Raw genomic sequence first — 18123 nt, forward strand, 5'->3', positions numbered from 1 at the left:
GAATAGCCTTCAACAATTGAGGTTGAACAATGAACTCACTGGGTGTTGTCCAATTTGTAGCATGATTTACATGGAAGCAAGCCCTTCTTTTTCTAAGGTTACCCCTTTTTTTATCTGGTGTTTAGGATGGGTTATATATAATCCATAGATAGGAACATTTGCTGTCAAATATTCCCCCTGATTTAGAGTTAGCCTTTAGCATGATCACTATAAATAAGGGAGAAAAAAACCCAATTTGAGGCTTTGCAGGGATTCCTTTTTCTTGCAATGTGTCATCGCTTCTCCATTTCATGGCATTTTTACGAAGTGGCCATAATGAAAGTCAGATTAAATGTACAGGATATATACATTTAATCAACAGCCATTGGAGTCAGTAGTGCTGGAAGAGTTATAAAAGCCCCTGTGAATGCAAATTTATTGCAAAAGAATCTGCGTCTCGGTGGTAGGAATATCTGCTGAATGGTACTACCTGACACAGAACACCTAAAACTTTCAAAAGTGAATTATTTAAGTGTAAGGCTTTGCTTGTAAAGCCGCCAGCTGCTGGATTTCAAGACTTGAAACTGTTCCAAAACATGGGACTAGGTACTTTATTTGTGCACTAGAGTAAATACTCTGATTTTACTGCCAATTTAAATGTGCTCAGTTTACAGTAATGAGCTTGTATAGGCAATACCTTGTTTATAGAAAGTGGAACAGGAAGAAACTAACATTAACCATTAACAGTAGCAATTTCTCTTGCTTTCAGCTCTAACTTTATGCCAAATAGATCCTTCCCATGTCCTATCTGAAATATTTACTATTACTGTTCTTTTTCTAAGTCAGTGGGATAAATGGAGCATTCAATAAAATCATACAGCTTTTCCTTCCAGTCAGCTTGAATTGCAGCACTCTTTTGTAATTCCACGGCACTATTTCTCATTCTTACGGTGAAATGTATTTCAAGAACAAATATATGTCCTGTGTACTAGCAAACCTGATGATAGGTGTTAATCCCAGCAGAATGGAGTTAATTTTTTTAATCCATTTAATAAAGAACAGACCACTGCTCTAAGGGAAATATACTGAATTTTGGCTGCCACGATTTCTCAGGTTCTTGTACTCAACCAAACTGCTTTATTCTTTCAGTGCAGCTCACACAAGAAGCCCATGTGTTTATGTACATCCTGTCACCTTAAACAAACATGCTTACATCTTCTCTGGCCATCTGCTCCTGAAGCTGGAAGTTTTCTCCCTTCCCCTCCCTCCTCAGCACCCCCTGACACACTCACTGGGTGCAGAGTTAACTCTGAGAAAACTCAGTGGAAAGCACAAAGTAAATTCCTTCTCTACACAGGTCACAGATCTCAGGGTTTCTTTGCTTCACTTAAGGTCTAAAAGTGACAATGATACACCAGAGGGTTTCAGCTTATGGCATTGGTCACTAGACATCATACTGGTGATTCTTTCACTATCTCATTTGGGTTACCTCCAGAATGTCCTAACAGGGACCAGTACTTGGGTTTGCTGAACAGTGTCATCCCTGAGCAGAGAGACACCAGCACAGTCTGGGACACTCACAGTCCAAGGACACAAACAGGTTCAGGATAAAGAGGGTGTGCAAGGAAAGCAGTGGCAGTGGTGTGGTAGGTTCTGAGTTCAGCAACTTTGAAAACCTAAACAGAAGGAGCAAGGAGGAGTAAAGAAAGGACAGACTCTGGAATGGATGGAGGGGCACACAGCAAAGAGGTTGAAGTTTGAGGTGTTGGGAAGATGAGGAAGTACAACGAAATGCATCCATAATAGCAAAAGCACATGGAATTGCTGGTTCCTGTGTACAGTTCTATTGGCAGGGTCTTTTCCAGGCAGGCACAGGTTCCCCCACACATGGCCACAGTGAGCTCTGGAGCAGGAGCTGTGACACTGCAGCTACTGTGGCACCCAGCCTGAGCTAACAAGCCCTGCTGAGAGGACACAGCTACAGCACTTCCCTTTGCCTTGGAGAGTGGGTTTGAGCAAGCTCATGTCTAGTAACTGAAAACTCTACAGATGTGGTTTTGCCTTCATGTGTACAGAGATGGGCCAGTTTGTCTCACCTGTGTATCTCTGATTGGAACTCCTCAAGCTTTCAAAGGTCCCTGTCCTTATAAACACAGCCCTGTATGCAAAGAAAAAAAAACAAAAAAAAAAACCAAACAACAAATCAACAAGCCAAGTGGTGAATATTCCTTCTCTCTACATGTGAACTCCTGCTTTCAGTGGAGTCAGGGGGAAAATTCCTGTGTATTTCAATGAGGCCAGGACACCAACTTACACATTCAAGTTGTATTTCATGGAATCCACTAAAAATACATTGATATCTGGACTCCAAGGAATCCAAATTGTGCCTGAATTTTGAACACTTTCATTCTTAGAAAGATTTAAAAGACAGAAGGAGTCTGAATACCTGGAAAACTTTTCACTCATTTTCATGTATTGACTTCTTTAATACTTGCTAATAAATAATTGCATCCTGTTCCTAAAAGTCATTCAGCAGAAAATAATAGACATGTATGCAGCTACCAGTAAAAATCTACTTTAAATAAACTCATTTGTCATTACCTTACTCAAGACAGCCGTTGTCAGCACCATTACCATTTAAAGTTGTTTTGCCCCTGACAATTAAAATATCAACACTGAGAGAATGTAACAATTTCCATTGTTCCTAGCAGATAAGTAAGTTAGTTTTGTGCTGCAAGCCGTCACTGTAGCCATAATTAACTGACTGTGTATTGAAGAACTGTGATGTTTGAGATTATTCAGTCTTGACTGGGATGTATCAGTGACTAAATGTTTACTTACTGAACTGAGTGATTACTCCAAATCCTTGTCTTGTCTTCAGCAGTTTCAAGGCTTTTTCTCTGGTACAGCTATTTCTTTTTTTAGTTTATTTGTTACAGTTTTTGAACCAAATTTGAACATCAACCAATGTTTAGACTTTGATGTTGCTTCTATAATGACACTGCTATAGAATACAGAAAGGCATCAGGGGCTGACCTCAGCCTGAACTCTTGAAAACTGTAATTTTCACACAAAAATAGGTTTCAGTTCTTTTGTATTAGAATCTGCAGTTTTTCTCATGAGTTTGTTGTTATATACGTTACTGTTCGTTCATGCAAGAGACCTGATGACTTTTCTTCCTTTTCTAGATTTTCATCAATAATGAGTGGCAGAATTCTGAAAGTGGAAGAATATTCCCAGTATATAATCCAGCAACAGGAGAACAAATCTGTGACATTCAGGAGGCTGACAAGGTAATGTATCCCACGAATGGCTATATGTTTAATGTATAAATTAAATGCATAACAGATAATACAAACATATAAATAGATCAAAGCAACCAGTCCAGAATAGCACTGTCGGACAGTTCTTGTATAAATCATAGTTCCAAAACCCATCACATCTGACTAAGGTTGTATAATAGCAAATCCAATAAGCCTCCTTGTGTTATTTACCTTGTGTCTTCAATTTTCTTCTTCCTTCTTCCCAGGTTGATACAGACAAGGCAGTGAGGGCAGCTCGGCTGGCTTTTTCCCTGGGTTCTGTTTGGAGGAGAATGGATGCCTCAGAAAGAGGCCATCTTTTGGATAAGTTAGCAGACTTGGTGGAAAGGGACAGGGCAATTCTTGCTGTAAGTGAAACATAAAAATCAGAAGTCAAATCAGTTGTCAGTTCTACGTTCTGAGATCCAATTCATTCATGAATGGGTTGATATGAATTGTATGTGAAAACCACATGCAGCTTCCTGGCTGAAATGGCTCTGTCCACTTACAGCGTGGTGCAAAACCCATAAAGGCCAACAAGAGGCTCCCAGTGGGCTCAGATCAGCTTTAAATTGGATATCCCACAACAGCAGGGGTGTGCACACGTGTGTGCCCGCCAGGCAGGCCTGTGACTCTTCTAGAACAAGAGATGGCAGGCTGGGGTGATCTGTGCAGGCAGGAAGGGAAGGACAAGTGAGGTGCTCAGGGACACAAGAGAGCTGCTTAGGGACACAAGTGGGGTGCTCAGGGACACTGGGCTGGTGACACGAGTTCCAAGTGCGGCTCTGTTCCTCTCTGGGATGAAGCCATCGCAACGGTGCCATTGTTAATGTTGTTTTCCGCATGTCAAGTGCTTTGAACTAAGCCTGTGAACATCTTAATTCCAGCTTTGTCAACACTTAAATCATCTTACCGCCGGCACGTACTGTAAAATCGCCATGGGGAGAAGGAAGTGCACAGCAAATCAAGTTTACTCTGCCTGTCATTTAATTTTTATTTCTGGAGCCAAGTTCTTTACTGAGCTGCACTGCAGGCAGTGCCATTAATTGCTCTTGGGGATATAAGTCAGTGCAGAATTAGGCCTCCATTCTTCTCTATAGAAACTCATTTGATGGTTGGTGTGTTACACAGGGGCGTCCTTTGCCCATTCTTAATGATTTCTATTGGACAGCTATTGAGAATTAGTTAAGCTACTCAACATCTTAGGATATTTTATTGGATTTTTTTTTCTAAAGGATCTTAGGAACCCCTAAGAGGATAGCTTATAAGATACTTTTAAAAATAGGAATATTAACTAAAAAAATAAAGATAGCTTGTTAATTTATGAGCTTCCCTAGAGGAAAGTTTGTTTATTTGATGGCAGTAAATAAACTGGCTGTACAGTATAGATATCTCAGACCTCAGCAGGAGTCTTGGCAACCATATAGAGAAATTTTTATATTCACATCAATTATATAAAGAGAGATGTGTCCATTCTTCTCTTTATGGATTCAGATCATTAATACAGGGCTACAAGGAGCCCCTTCTCAGCTGTTATCATTAACATAACAGAACCCAGTTTGACAGGCATTTTTATCTTGGCTCCTGATTAAAGCAATTCAGCATTTATAGATCTGGACCAAACACAGTGGCTATTAGGTTCAAAGTACACAAAGGCACATGTACATGCATGTGGATATACACATAAATCCACAAGACAGACGGACAGACAAACACACATAAACATACACAAATATTCCTAAAATCATAGCCATTCCAGAATACTCCAGAAGAAACCAGTTTGGGTTTTTCAAGGAAAATACTTTTTGTTCACATTTGTGAAAAGTAACAAAAGGGATCAGATAATTGTTCTGAACCTTCTGGGTTCAAATTACACCAAGGTGCAACTGATTTGTCTTCATTAAAATCTTTGTCATGGTTCAAGAGCTGTTAAGATGGTGAATACTTAGGTACAATAGTCCAAAAATGTTACAATACTTACATCTCTTAACTTTTTCTTGTTCTGCAGACTATGGAATCACTGAACAGTGGCAAACCGTTTTTGCAAGCTTTCTATGTAGATCTCCAGGGAGTCATAAAAACCCTGAGGTATTATGCTGGTTGGGCAGACAAAATCCATGGAATGACCATTCCTGTAGGTAAGGGGAATTAAAGCACAACTATGCACCTAAACCTTCTCATGGCCAGACTAAAGCTTTGTGGAAGGCAGAGGAGGAGCCTGGGTTGCTCCTACAGTGTGCAGTGAGTTGCTGAAGCAGATGTTGGAAAGTCAACAAGGGCAGGACTGGGTGCCCTGCTCTTGGTCTGCCCCACACCCACATGTGAGGAGGGCTTGGTTTCTTTTGCATCCACCTGAGAAGGAGACAGCTCAATACCTACCTTTAACTATTGACACACATATTAAAATGGATGAGGTATAAGCCTGAAAAATACCTTGGAACTCATGAAAATAGTGTTGGGTGCCTGTTTAAGAAACAGTATCATCATAGTATAGATCTTGTTTGTATATAACTCCTTACTGCTGATGCAAATAATTTTACTTTGGACTAACACTGGATCTAAGTTAACTTATACTTTGAGAGTGTTCTTAAGGTTACTATAGAGAATTACATACATATGAGATATATTTTGTTATAGATGCTTTTTCAAATTGTTCAATGGGATGAGTTTATATTGTATATATGAGATAAACTTTAATGCATGCTAGGAAATTATTATGTTCTTATTCTTTTGCTAAAGAGATGCAAAAAAATCCTTACCATTATTTTTCTTTAAGAAGTTTCTTCCTCCTCCCCTTCCCTCCCAGCTGTTGAACAAATACAGGCTGCATTGTTTGATGCAAACAAATCCATTTGCAGTCTGGACTAGATGTACCAAGTCCTATAATTACACAACATGGCAAAATAGGAGAAATTATTTTATGTAGGTGCAGTCATTAAGATAAGTGTACTCATCTTTCACCTGCATAAAGAAAATCTCTGGAAAAACATTAAAGAAAATGAACATTCGTTATGTGGATTCATGGTGCACATGTTCATTGCACTTGCATGTTTATTCCACTTTACCCAGCAGGGCACACTCAGGGCTACATGCCCATTGCTGTTGCCCAGCTATTTCCCTGGTGTTCCACTGTGGGACAGAATCTGCAATGCACTCACTCACCTCTCTCTAGCAAAGCCCCAAACTACCCAAGTGAGGCAAGCAGATAAATTGAAAATATGCCTCCAAAATTTTCAGGAGGGAAACATCATGTAACTCTTCTTGCAGTTTTACTCATCTTCGTTTTTCATCTTATTGAAATTGCAGCATGCACTGATTGGTGTTTATCTTCACTATCCTATTTTCACCAAAGAAATGACAATAATAATAATATTTCAGGTGTAGACATTCCTGCAAGGAGTCAAAGTTTTCCACAGTTATTTAGGCTGAGATTCGTAAATCCCAGTTTTGCTGCTTGCACTTCACATTTAATCATACAAAAGTGCAGACCACACCATAAATTCATGTATTCAGCAAATTTCCTGTTCCCTAATCTCTTTCTCCCCGGTCAGTGAATGCCTCCTTCTCACTCTTTAGCCCCACAGGTACACAGAAATTAGGTCAGCCACCAAAAGGCACTGCCAGATTAAGGAGAATAAATATTCTCTGCTTATTCTTGGTTTCAAGTACCTTATAGGATAAAACCTGATTTTTTTTCAGTAAGGTGGACTATGCTGGGTGAAAGGAAGGCACATTTTCAGCATGCTTTTCTCAGTGCAAACTTTGTGCTAACACAGTTTTCAGAAGTGTAGAATCATAAGTCCATTCACAGATTTTCAGGGGATCAATTATTCTTCCTTTAACACATCTCTTTATTCCTCTGCTTTTGCACCATAAATTTGTCATTCTCGTGAAGCTGTTTTAGGGCAAAGCCACTGTTAAACAGCAGTGCTCTTTACGTTCATTTACCATCAGCTCACCAAAGATAAGCAAAACAACAAAAAAACCCACTATTAAATCTTGTCTTTCTATTCAGTGTGCTAATAAATCTGAAACCTCCCGATCTTTTGTTGTTGCCGTTTTTGTTGAAGTTTTCTTTTCCTTTAAAATAAAAGTAGGCAATTGATAGACAAGTAGAAGAAGAAGTGTGTTTTACAGTCACATTCCTTTTGGCCCCAGAGCTGCAAAACCTTCAGACTGCCCTTTGCTTGCTCCCAAGCGTAAAGCCTTGATGATTTAAATTAAAACAGAATGAGGCTAGACCAGAAACTGTTAAACTAATAAACTGAATGCAAGCAGAAGTGTATCTTTAAAGCAATATATGCTATGATATAGTTTAAAGAACCAGTTCAGCTCTCCTCACCCACTTGTTTGCTGTGTCCTGCTATATGAGGCATGGGACTGTATTATGGTTGTTATGCAAATAAAATATCTGTGCTGGAGACTCCTGATGGAAATCTAAGCAAACACATCTGTGGAAGATATTGCTGTCCCAAAGTGAGATCCCTGGATAAATGAGACTTGCTTTCTGATTAAAAAATGAAAGTCTTTGGGCCAGGTGCTAAGCAGCTGCAAATTGATCTTGCTCTATTAATATCAGTGAGGACTGAAGAATGTCAGTTTACTTCAGCTGCGTATATTAAAAATACCCTTTTAGCACAAAATTTTAGATTGGATGTGGGATCAGTGTCAGGTCCCTTTCAGGCAATGTTCTTCTGGCAGCCAGCTAGTAAAGGAAAAGAGAAACAATCATCAACCACAGTATCTTAGAACAAGGGTCATTAGCACAACTTAAAAGTCTCAAACATTTAAAAAGTCTCCTGTATAATTTCTAAGCACAAGGGACCTTTCGATGCTCACTGTTCAGAATAATGGAATTAAGCTCATTGAATTCTTGAGCTATTTTGTTATGATAACAGCTTGTTCTACATTGTGGACAGGGTGGCTCTTAGATCCACCTTTGGCCTGTCCAGAGACGTCCAAGGCTTCTGAATAACTTCAAGTCACATATGTTCCCAAAGATATTGTTAGAAAGCAACCTCAAAAATGCCATCTTGACAGAAAATCTGTGGATGATGAACTTTGGAAGTAGGTGTCAAAAAGGGCAGCTGTCTAGAGTCTAGTGGGAGACAGCAGGGAGAGCAGCTCTGCATGGGAGGCACCGCTCTGCGGAAGGAACGTTCTGCCCACGCTGGGCAGAATTAACCACCATTTGTCTGCCTTGGCAAGAGGCTCAGGTTATCTATAACTCTGTGTGATGAAGCACGCAGACATGTGGCAGTGATTATGCAGTGACAATCTAAAGTCAGACAGTGCTAATGTAACTGTGTTACTGTTATGTTGCCACCATCCTTCTGGCTGAGAACCCACCTCTCACAGTACTACCGAGTACAAGCTGGTATTTTTAGCTGACTCCTCTGTGTTCTCTTGAGCACTTAGACAGTTTTGCTTGTATGTACTTCTCTGTATTTTGACTTCTACTTTGCTTCTGTTGGATCTGATGAATCTTCCTATGGTCTGTAAACCACTGCTACCATCTGTGAAAGATGACCTGGAAAACCAAACTGATCGTCTTAGTCTGTGACACAAATATTCTCATCTCCACTGGGGAGCTGGCAAACATCTGGAGATCAGAATGTTACAATGATGTTTTGTCAATGCAGCACAAGCTAGCTGATAAACTATTTTCCTCTGCCTTTTCCTGAATCTCTTTTCTCTTTCCCTCCCTCCTTTATTTTCTCTGTTCTGTGTCTGTCTTGGTTGCAGACTATTATTACCTTTCTCATAATTATTCTGTATCTGGTCCCCAGCTGACATATTAGCTACTCTAGCTCAGGTTTCTACTGAGCAAATCCTGTAAAGTAGATGGATAGAAGTAAGCAGACCTGACAATAAGTTATTTCTAATCAAATTCAAGTTGAAGTCTTTCCTTAAACCCAAGAAACTTTAAGGATTAACCTGTTTATTGTTACCAGATATATCTTAGAGGATATTGCAGCAGGTTCCCAAAACACACTGTCCATTGTGAAGTCAATATTGCACAAGGGTGGCTGCAGCTCTGAACGGGGGAGAGGCTGGGGCAGCCACTTCCCAGCCCAGACTGGGAGGGAGAGCACATACCCCGTGTCAGACAGAACAATGGGAGCAAAAGCCCTGTAATCTCTCCTCCTCCTCCTCTTACTCCTTTCCGCTGTCTAGCCTTTTCTTATCCTGGTAAATCATCTCCTGCCATTAAGCCTAGGTAACCTCATCATTCTCACATACTTAACTGAAATTATTTTCCCAAGTTAAGAGATTTGCGTTTTTCTAGATGACCAAGCACTACAGGCCAAGGGGCACATTCAGCTCATGCCTTTAGCATAGCCTTTCCCTCAGCTGTAGCCTCCTTGAAAAACATCTGACCTAAATTCAGAGATAGTTTGAGTCTGGGCTAGTTTATACAGCAATGAGACTCCATTGGGGTAGAGCTGCAGTAAATCGACTTTGCACAGATGCAGGCTGAGCACACTAACACAGCTACTGCTTAGACAGTACCTCAACTGATCCTTTAACTAACAGCAGGTCCCTTTCTGGCTCTTTGTTAACTGGGAAGAAACCTGCATGTGTAACCTCAGCATGTGCTCCCAGACCACAGGAAGTACATGATGCTCAGTGACACAAGTCACAAACTTTCCCTCTTCATTGCACATCTAGAGATTGTGGTACATTATTCTATCACTTCATACTGCTTGTGTCCTCAATGGCAGATGAGTCAGCTGAATGTTACTGTCTTACTCCACACTTGGGCTGCAGATACACCTTTAGATTGCTCTGTTCCACTCATGCCTTTCAGGAAATTGCCTTTGTGACTCTTCACTTCTCTCACCCTTAAATCAGCTGAGGCCGTAAGTGCTTCCATGCTACTGCAATTTTATGTGCAGTACAGCTCTCTGCCAAGGAACAAAGCAGGTTACTTTCTGATGGGAAGCCTGATTCCTTTGTTCTGCAGAAAGAACAATTAGGTTGCTCCTGAACCTAGGCTTCCCATGCTGGCTCACAAAAAAACACTTCCATGACTTCTTTATTTCTTTTACTGCCATCAAAGGCTGATGCTTAGAGTTTTTTCCCTCCCTCTATTTTAATTTTTTTTTTGTTCTGCCAAGTCAAACTGCACTTGAGAGTAAGCATGCTCATCTGTTTCAGATGGAGATTATTTTACGTTTACAAGACATGAACCCATCGGAGTGTGTGGACAGATCATCCCTGTGAGTATCTCTACTAGTGCTTTCTATTTATTTTCATTTGAACCAGCTCTCTTTAAAGACACATAAAACATGGGCTTCAGCTATGTGTGTTTTCCATTACGAAAAAAGCTGAGCTCATATTGTTGACATATCTTCAACAGCCTCCCTGCAAATGCTTATTTGAACATGCTAATAGGGTTTAGGCTCTGTTATTAGGAGTTAAGTTCTCAAGTCATAGAATTCACATGATTAAAACAAGCGAAGCAAAACACAGTGTTAATATGCTGTCAGTGGTTATGGATGTTCACACAACTTATGGAAAATTGATGCTTTGCTGTGGTAGTCTCTTTATTTATTTAGTTTTTACTGTGATTTAACAGGCTCCTCAGTTCCTGGGAGAATGTGATGTATTTTAATTCCATTCTTTCCTGCTATTTCTTTTACAAGGCTGGAGGAGAAAAGGAAACTCCAGGAGACATATCATTACAATTAACATTGTGTAACTAACAGAAGACATGAAATGTTTGTTTTATTTGTTGGGAGAGAGAAACACATCATTTCATCAAATCCAATACTCCCCCTACACCCCAGCAGACACCCTCATAATAAAATCTTGCTGAACACTGCATGGGAATTGCACTGAGAGGGTAACTTTTTCAGAAGAGCCAGTTAACCAGCTTTGGCAGAAATTTCAATGGGAGGCTCACATACAGCTATTAAAATATTGTGTGGAAGCTTTTTTGCTTGACAAAACACTGAGGGACTAATCAGGCCATTCTCTGAATTTTTTTGTTGATGTTGATTTTTTATTTTGTTCACATTACCACCAAGCCACTAAACAGAAACACGGAGCAATTCCATTATAAGAGGAGCAGCCAGAAAAGATTACTTTAACAATGTAAAGCCCTTTTCCCCTATTTATATATGTTGCTATTTCATGCCTTTGTTAAGGGGTGGCTTTTGTGTTTGGCACTCAGCAGAAGCCCAGAGAAACGTGCAATGACTCAGAGTCTGTGGCTACAGCTGTCCTGCAAACACCTACACACTCTCCCTACTTGGTCCTTATGAATGAAAGATTCCACAGCTCCATCCCTGTTCCTCTGCCAGGCACATGGATGAGCATTTACTAAATGACAGCCCCAACATCTATCCCAGCATTGCTGGACATCTCTTATGCTTGTTTCACTTATCTGACAGACCTGCTGAAGAAACCTGGCCGCAGGCTGAGGATCGTGCCAAAAGCAGGATTGATTTAGTTTAGATGTGTAAACCTTTGTTCAGGGTACCCAGCCATCTACCATACATGTTTGTTCTTCCCTCAGTTTTGTTCTCCAAAGCCTGAAGATGGCTGTCATATCCATCCATTCTAACACCACTGCTGATCTGTTCTGTATTTCCTCCACGCTACCAGTCCCAGAGGACAGCCCAGGCTGCTGCATGTGCTTGGCCACTGCCTGAGCAAATACATTATTCAAAAATAAAATTAAACAGCAAGTCTAACACTGAACTCCTCATCCTCTTTCACATCCCAGCTTCCATCAAAATGTGCTCTTTGGCAGTGCTGTAGCATAAACAGGGCTATATAGTGCCCTATAAAACTGCTGTGAGCTCTCCTTGCAATGCCATTAGAAGTGCAGGCTGTTAGCACACTGCTGGCCCGACAGCTCCCCTCCCAGGTTTATGTACTGGAGATGGAATTAAAACATCACTTTGTCTCCGGAGTTTATAAACAACAGAGGGAGTAAAAAATTGGGTGTTCTGTGAAGGAAAGACAGTTGTGTATTTTTTCAAGCTAGCCAGGGGCTAGAGAGATATCTGAGAGTGGCAGCTGATATGCATCAGGCAGCAACACGTTCTGGCCAGTGGCTGACTCTGAGACTGATATTTGCTATTCTCCTTCTAACAGAGACTGTTGTGTGCATTTGTAAGAGTGATTGTGAAAACACAGTTATTTTATTACTCTGACATTTTCACTAAAATCAGCAGGACTATCCACTTAACCTGCTTGGATCAGGCCTTGGTGCAAAAGGCTTGTTACTTTTATCTTTACCCAAGACATGTTTGTGCATTGAACTAATATAATCCACTACATCATCTGCTGCAGTTCAATGAAGTTATAATGAATGACAATACAAATTTTTATAGCAGCAAAGCATTTCTCAACTTGTTTTTTACTGTCCTTTTAATGTCTTCCATATAGATTTCTCCGTAAAAAGTCTTCAGGAAAATTAAATGCTTTGATTGAACATTGACATTTATGGACTTTTTATTGTAATTCCATCAATTAAGGATTATATAATTTTGAGTATAAATTTTATATCTTAAGATGGGATATGAAATTTACATCCAAAACTGCTTAAACATGAACAGTTCTTTCCAAATGTATCAGAAGCAAGACCTGTTTTCATGGGGGAATTAAAAATGCCAATAGCAAAACAGTAAATTAAATTAAAAGTTGTGACTTAAAAAATTAACAGATAACAGAACTTTTTTATGGAGATTGCAGGTGGGGTTTGTATTTCTTTGAACAGGAGAGAAAGAACTAAGAACTCACTGTTGTTGCTTTCTTAATGGCAGTTATTTAAAAAAATCCTTGCTTTGTGCTGGGAAAGATTTATGTTGAGGATCAGCCTGAGAAATAAGTGAGGTATCAGCTTGACATCTTGAAAACAAAACACCACAGCAATATTTTTCCATCTATCAACTTTTTTTTTCCTACAGTGGAACTTCCCCCTGCTGATGTTTGCATGGAAGATTGCTCCAGCTCTGTGCTGTGGCAATACAGTAGTTATTAAACCAGCAGAACAAACACCCCTCAGTGCTCTCTATATGGGTGCCCTCATCAAGGAGGTAAGAACAATTGAGGGGAGTGATGTCTGTCTGTCCTTGTGGGGAGGGAACCACCAGCACACCCCTGCTTTAACATGCTCTAACAGCTCTCCTAAGTCATGCTACAGCTCTCCTAAGTCATGCTTACCTTCATTCATTCCTATTTTGACAGGCTGGCTTTCCACCAGGAGTTGTCAATATTTTGCCAGGATTTGGTCCAATTGTTGGTGCAGCCATAGCCTCTCATGTTGGCATTGATAAAATTGCTTTCACGGGATCCACTGAGGTAAGAGGATTCACACATTACTGTAAAACATGAATAAATACTTCAGTCCTTGTGCTGCATTTCTTACTGTCACTGGGTAAAAAAGCTACATCTAAATAACAGTGGTCTGTGCTTCCCAGCTAAACTTATGTACCACAGGACTTCCCAAGCACAAGCAGCTCCTTTCCTCCAGCCCCTGCTGTGCTCAGCACCTCAGCACAGGAGATATGCCTGGAAAAATATTGCTGGGATTTCCTGTGGGCTTAGGAGGATGTGAATCACATGCAAGTAGGCAGAACATCCCGTGTATATCACAGCACACAGAAGTGCTGCTTTAACATCCATAATTTGTGTATCCTGCTGTACTTGGGGGAAAGGGAGAGGAAGGGAGCAAATTGTGCAAATATACTTCAACTTTGATGCTGCATACAAGTACATTGAGGATGAGGAGGAGGCCTAAAAAGGAAGGAAGGCAGGGAGAAAAGGAGATTGTCCAAGGTTTCCGTTCCCAAAATGATGGAAAGAAGCTGGCCAGAGGATGAAGGGAGACAGTTGTCTCCTGGATGCCAAAATGCCTTGCTAGGAGTCTATGCTGCAGATGTTAGAGAGGAGGCTCACTCTGAAGATGAAGGCTGCAATCTTCAGCAAGACTAACCCCCAAAACTCTCATCACATTTTGCTCTCAAATATGTGCCAAGCTGGCTGTTATCAGGGTTGGGGTGGGGATGACAGAGGTACTCCAGACTGAAGTCACAGGAGAAGGGGCCTTATCTCATCGTCTGAAAGCAGACAGAAAGGAATCTCTGTGGGAGTTTCAGGGCTGGTTATATTTAGAGAGTGCTAAACCCAGCCCTTTTCAATTCAGAATCTGACAAACTATTGTATGGAGGGAGCTAAACCCCAGGGATCCAGTCTCCCTTTGATATGTTTGACTCCCACTCGTGGCAGTGGAAGGCTTTGTGCATCCCAGGGATCCTGCTCTCCACAGCGAGGCAATTTGCTTTTTGATTTGTGTCAATAAATTCACTGACCATGCAGCCCTGCTAGGTATGTGTGGGTACCTCCCTGGTGGGCCCAAGTATTGCAGAGATCAGCTCAATTATTTCAAATAAATTATTCTGGTGGAATTATTCAGTAATTGAGTTTGCAAGTCACACACAAACCTAAATTACCAGTAAAATGTAGCTGCAGTCCTATGCCTAATTTGCACACACAGGTGTTTTGCAATTACTGTATGCCTGCACATGGTTTTTTAATGACAACTTCAGATTCTAATATACACAGGTTACATTCTAAGTCAATGGCTACATCAGATTTCAGATTATTCTATGGAATTACTCTAGTCATTACATCTTCTGTATCCAATTAAGATTAGCATCCTGGAATACTGAAAATTTTAATATGAGCTGATTACCCCCCATAAATTAAGTTGAAACAATTGTTTTTATAAAGATATGTGGTCTCTGTTTAAGATAAATATTCTATTATACAGGATGTTGCACTGTTTGGAAGAGGAAAAATACAGATGGGTTAGGTTTCAAAGTTGTCTCTTGTAGCCAAAATAAATTTTATTGTAGTTCCAGACAGCTTTAGTTTTAATAGGCGTTTAAACTCAAAAGCTGTGGGTTTTATACTAACTCAGTGCCTACCTTTAAAAGCCTTACTAATAGGAAGTGAAAAGCATTACAGAGATGAAAAAGCAATTCTCTAAGAACCTAAAGCAAGAACAGATGGATCGTTTTAATGCAGAGTTAGTGTAAACTATTCCATATTGTTTCTGATTTCCTGTAACACTGAATTTTTGTAACAGCAAGTCAACATTGTAACATTTTAAACACCACATTCTGATATGAGCCGGACTAGAGTCTCTGACTCCCCCAAAGCAAATTTCAATTTCTAGTGAAATAATAATGGAAATATTTTGTCTCTCTGGTACTTGTCTGAAGCATGTCAACCCCACACTCCAGTGATGGGGATTTCCAATAGCCATTAGGTGTATAAACACCAGGTATTAACTCCATTCCTCCATTCCATCCATGTGCTAGTTAAGGCAGCCCATGATGGGCAAGTTAATGATAAACCTATCAGTACAAACACCAAGATCTTCAAATTGAGATTCTGAAGCACAGTTTTTTCTCTAGTTTTCACTATGAGGTTTTTTTTATGTAAGTTCTTTACCTTTGAAGTATACATATCGCTAATGAAAACTCTCCATTTGCCTGTAAAAATCACAAAAATGGGCTATTATCTTTTTTCTGCAGTTTTCTTGAAAGCCAGAAAACAGGCTGCTCCTCCTGCAGAAAAAAAAAAAAAAAAAAGAATGCTAATATGTTCCAATATTTGGAGAACCCAATCCATAGAAATGCAAGCCAAAAGGCCAAGTTCAGAACCTTCCCTCAATAAAGCCTGACACAGGCACAGCACAGAGCCCTCCAGCCTCACACCTTATCTTGCACCAGGAGCTGTACCAGCTGCTCACAGAAGAGAGTGATCCATGTGTAGAGTGATCCTTTCCCTGCTGCAGCCTCACAGCTTCTGACAGTCCATGACTTACACACCCCCAGAGCCCAGGGGTGCATGGGGACACTTGGATTCCATGTGCCAATGGCCTTGCCACCTGTGCATTAGTCCAGTACCTCTTGAACACTCCTCAATCCTGTGCCCATGCAATAACAACACAGAAATAACTTTCAACTTCTGCTTCTGATAGTTTAGAGCTATCCAGAGTGCACTCTCTTCTCTGGGTTTTAGATTCTCAGATTCTCTGAATTTTTTTAAATACAGCCATTTACTCCACAACCCCCCCCCCCCCACACACAAAATAATGCATGAAAAAGCATAAAGAGCTCTTTTTCTCTGGTGCCATTGCTGTTTGATTTCACTTCTCTCCATCTTTCCTGCTGCCCCTCCTTCTATGGGTTAGCTTGCACACATTAAAAGAACAGGCTGCCAGCTCTTTCATCCCTCAGCCTATCTGCTTCTTATGAAACACTCTGCCATGGATCATCTTCCTCTCCCAATCCCCTAGTACATGGACCCCAAAGCTCTTCCCTCCACAGCTCACTTGGAAGGGGAAGGGTTCTGCAAACACCTGGCAGGCTGTGGATTTCACTCTGACAACTGTCACACTGAAAGAAATCAAATCATACTGAGTATGAAAGCCCACCTTAAAATACTGTGGCTCCTTAGGTTCCAGGATCTTCCTTGGTTTCTCTGCTTGCTTCAGTTCACTCTTCAGCAGCCTGTTTGGTACAGGCATTTTAACCAAAATGTTTATTTTTACTGTGTTGGTTTTAGTCAACCAGGGCTAATCCATGATCCTCCTTAATTACAGCAACCTCCTCTCAGGCTTCACTGACACATTTTTTCCTCATCTTCCACAATCAGATGAAATTTAAACTGCCATAACCAAACTTTCTTCCAGCCAATATGACCATGTTAACAGTTGCTCCTACCTTTCCCTGAAAGCCCATAATCAATGTACATATCTCATTACATCTTACTGAATTTCTCCTTGCTCCTTCTGGTCCTGAGCTGCAGGGTGGAGCTCCCACTCACTGGGAGCATGGGAGAGGTAAAGCTCAGCTGTGTCCCCCTATCCCTGTTGTTTACTGTACATGCCTTTTCCTTTTGCACTGCCCCTCTCTGCCTCAGCTTCATTGTTCCACATATTCTTGTCTGAATTCCTTTAAAAAACATATTAGTGATGATTTAATTAGAACTAGCAATTTCTGAGTTTCAGAACAGGTCCAAGCTCAGGATGTCTGCCATTCCCATGTGTCTGCTGTTAGGCTGCAGTGCTCAGAAGTACAGGAGATGTTCTACAAGTCTCTTGCCCTGTAAAATAACAGTGGGTTTTATGTATTTCCAAGACAAATGCTGATAAGGGAACAATTTTTACACATACCAGAAATGCAAAGAGTATCTTCATATTACTTTCTTATTCTCTGAAAGAACTTTTGCTGTGCAAAAAAGGTGAAAGGCCTTCAAATATCAGAGCAAAGCAGCCATCAGAAGCTGGTTTACTCTTAATTTTCCTTTATTTCCATTCATATCTGTGAGCTCAGTTAAGGCTTTGCAAATACAGCCATTTTCCTGCTGAGAGCTGTCTGCCCAAGTTGCTCCCTGTGTGCTCCACCTGAACTGGAACTGGTGTGGGGATGGTGTACCCTGAACTTCCTGGTACACAGGGAATAGTTGAGGGCAGTATGTCTTGGGTTTAAAGTTAGAGATTATTATGGAGAGTAAGAAGTTATAAATATTTTAGAATGCAGATTTAAAGCCCTGCCTGGAATAAAAATTGTATTTTGATTGTTGCAAAAGTTTAATGAGTTCTAATAACTTCTGTTTAAAACCAAATGTGTAACCTCCAAATCAGACTGGCTTACAGCTCCCTCCAGTTGTTAAATGCTCTCAAGATGAGAATTATAGATAGCACAGGAAACATTTGAAGTTCTGGCCAACAAGAAATGTATCCTAAGTGGCTGGTTTCCACTTTGTTCAAACTACGACCCATTAAAATGCAGACAGATTTAAGATAGGGTTC

The 18123-nt window shown here is 40.5% G+C and overlaps 1 protein-coding gene across 1 annotated transcript in view; it reads left to right on the top strand.

Moving 5' to 3' along the window:
* ALDH1A2 (aldehyde dehydrogenase 1 family member A2) overlaps nt 1-18123 on the top strand; it is a 50706-nt gene that overhangs the window by 20034 nt on the left and 12549 nt on the right. Inside the window, exons 2-7 of the mRNA XM_058033568.1 lie at nt 3168-3272; nt 3509-3649; nt 5290-5419; nt 10443-10504; nt 13205-13333; nt 13485-13598. Coding sequence (XP_057889551.1) covers nt 3168-3272; nt 3509-3649; nt 5290-5419; nt 10443-10504; nt 13205-13333; nt 13485-13598 — 681 coding nt within the window. The remainder of the gene's footprint in view (nt 1-3167; nt 3273-3508; nt 3650-5289; nt 5420-10442; nt 10505-13204; nt 13334-13484; nt 13599-18123) is intronic.

This window comes from Melospiza georgiana, chromosome 13 (genome assembly GCF_028018845.1).
Source record: "Melospiza georgiana isolate bMelGeo1 chromosome 13, bMelGeo1.pri, whole genome shotgun sequence".
Classification (NCBI taxonomy): Eukaryota; Metazoa; Chordata; class Aves; order Passeriformes; family Passerellidae; genus Melospiza; species Melospiza georgiana.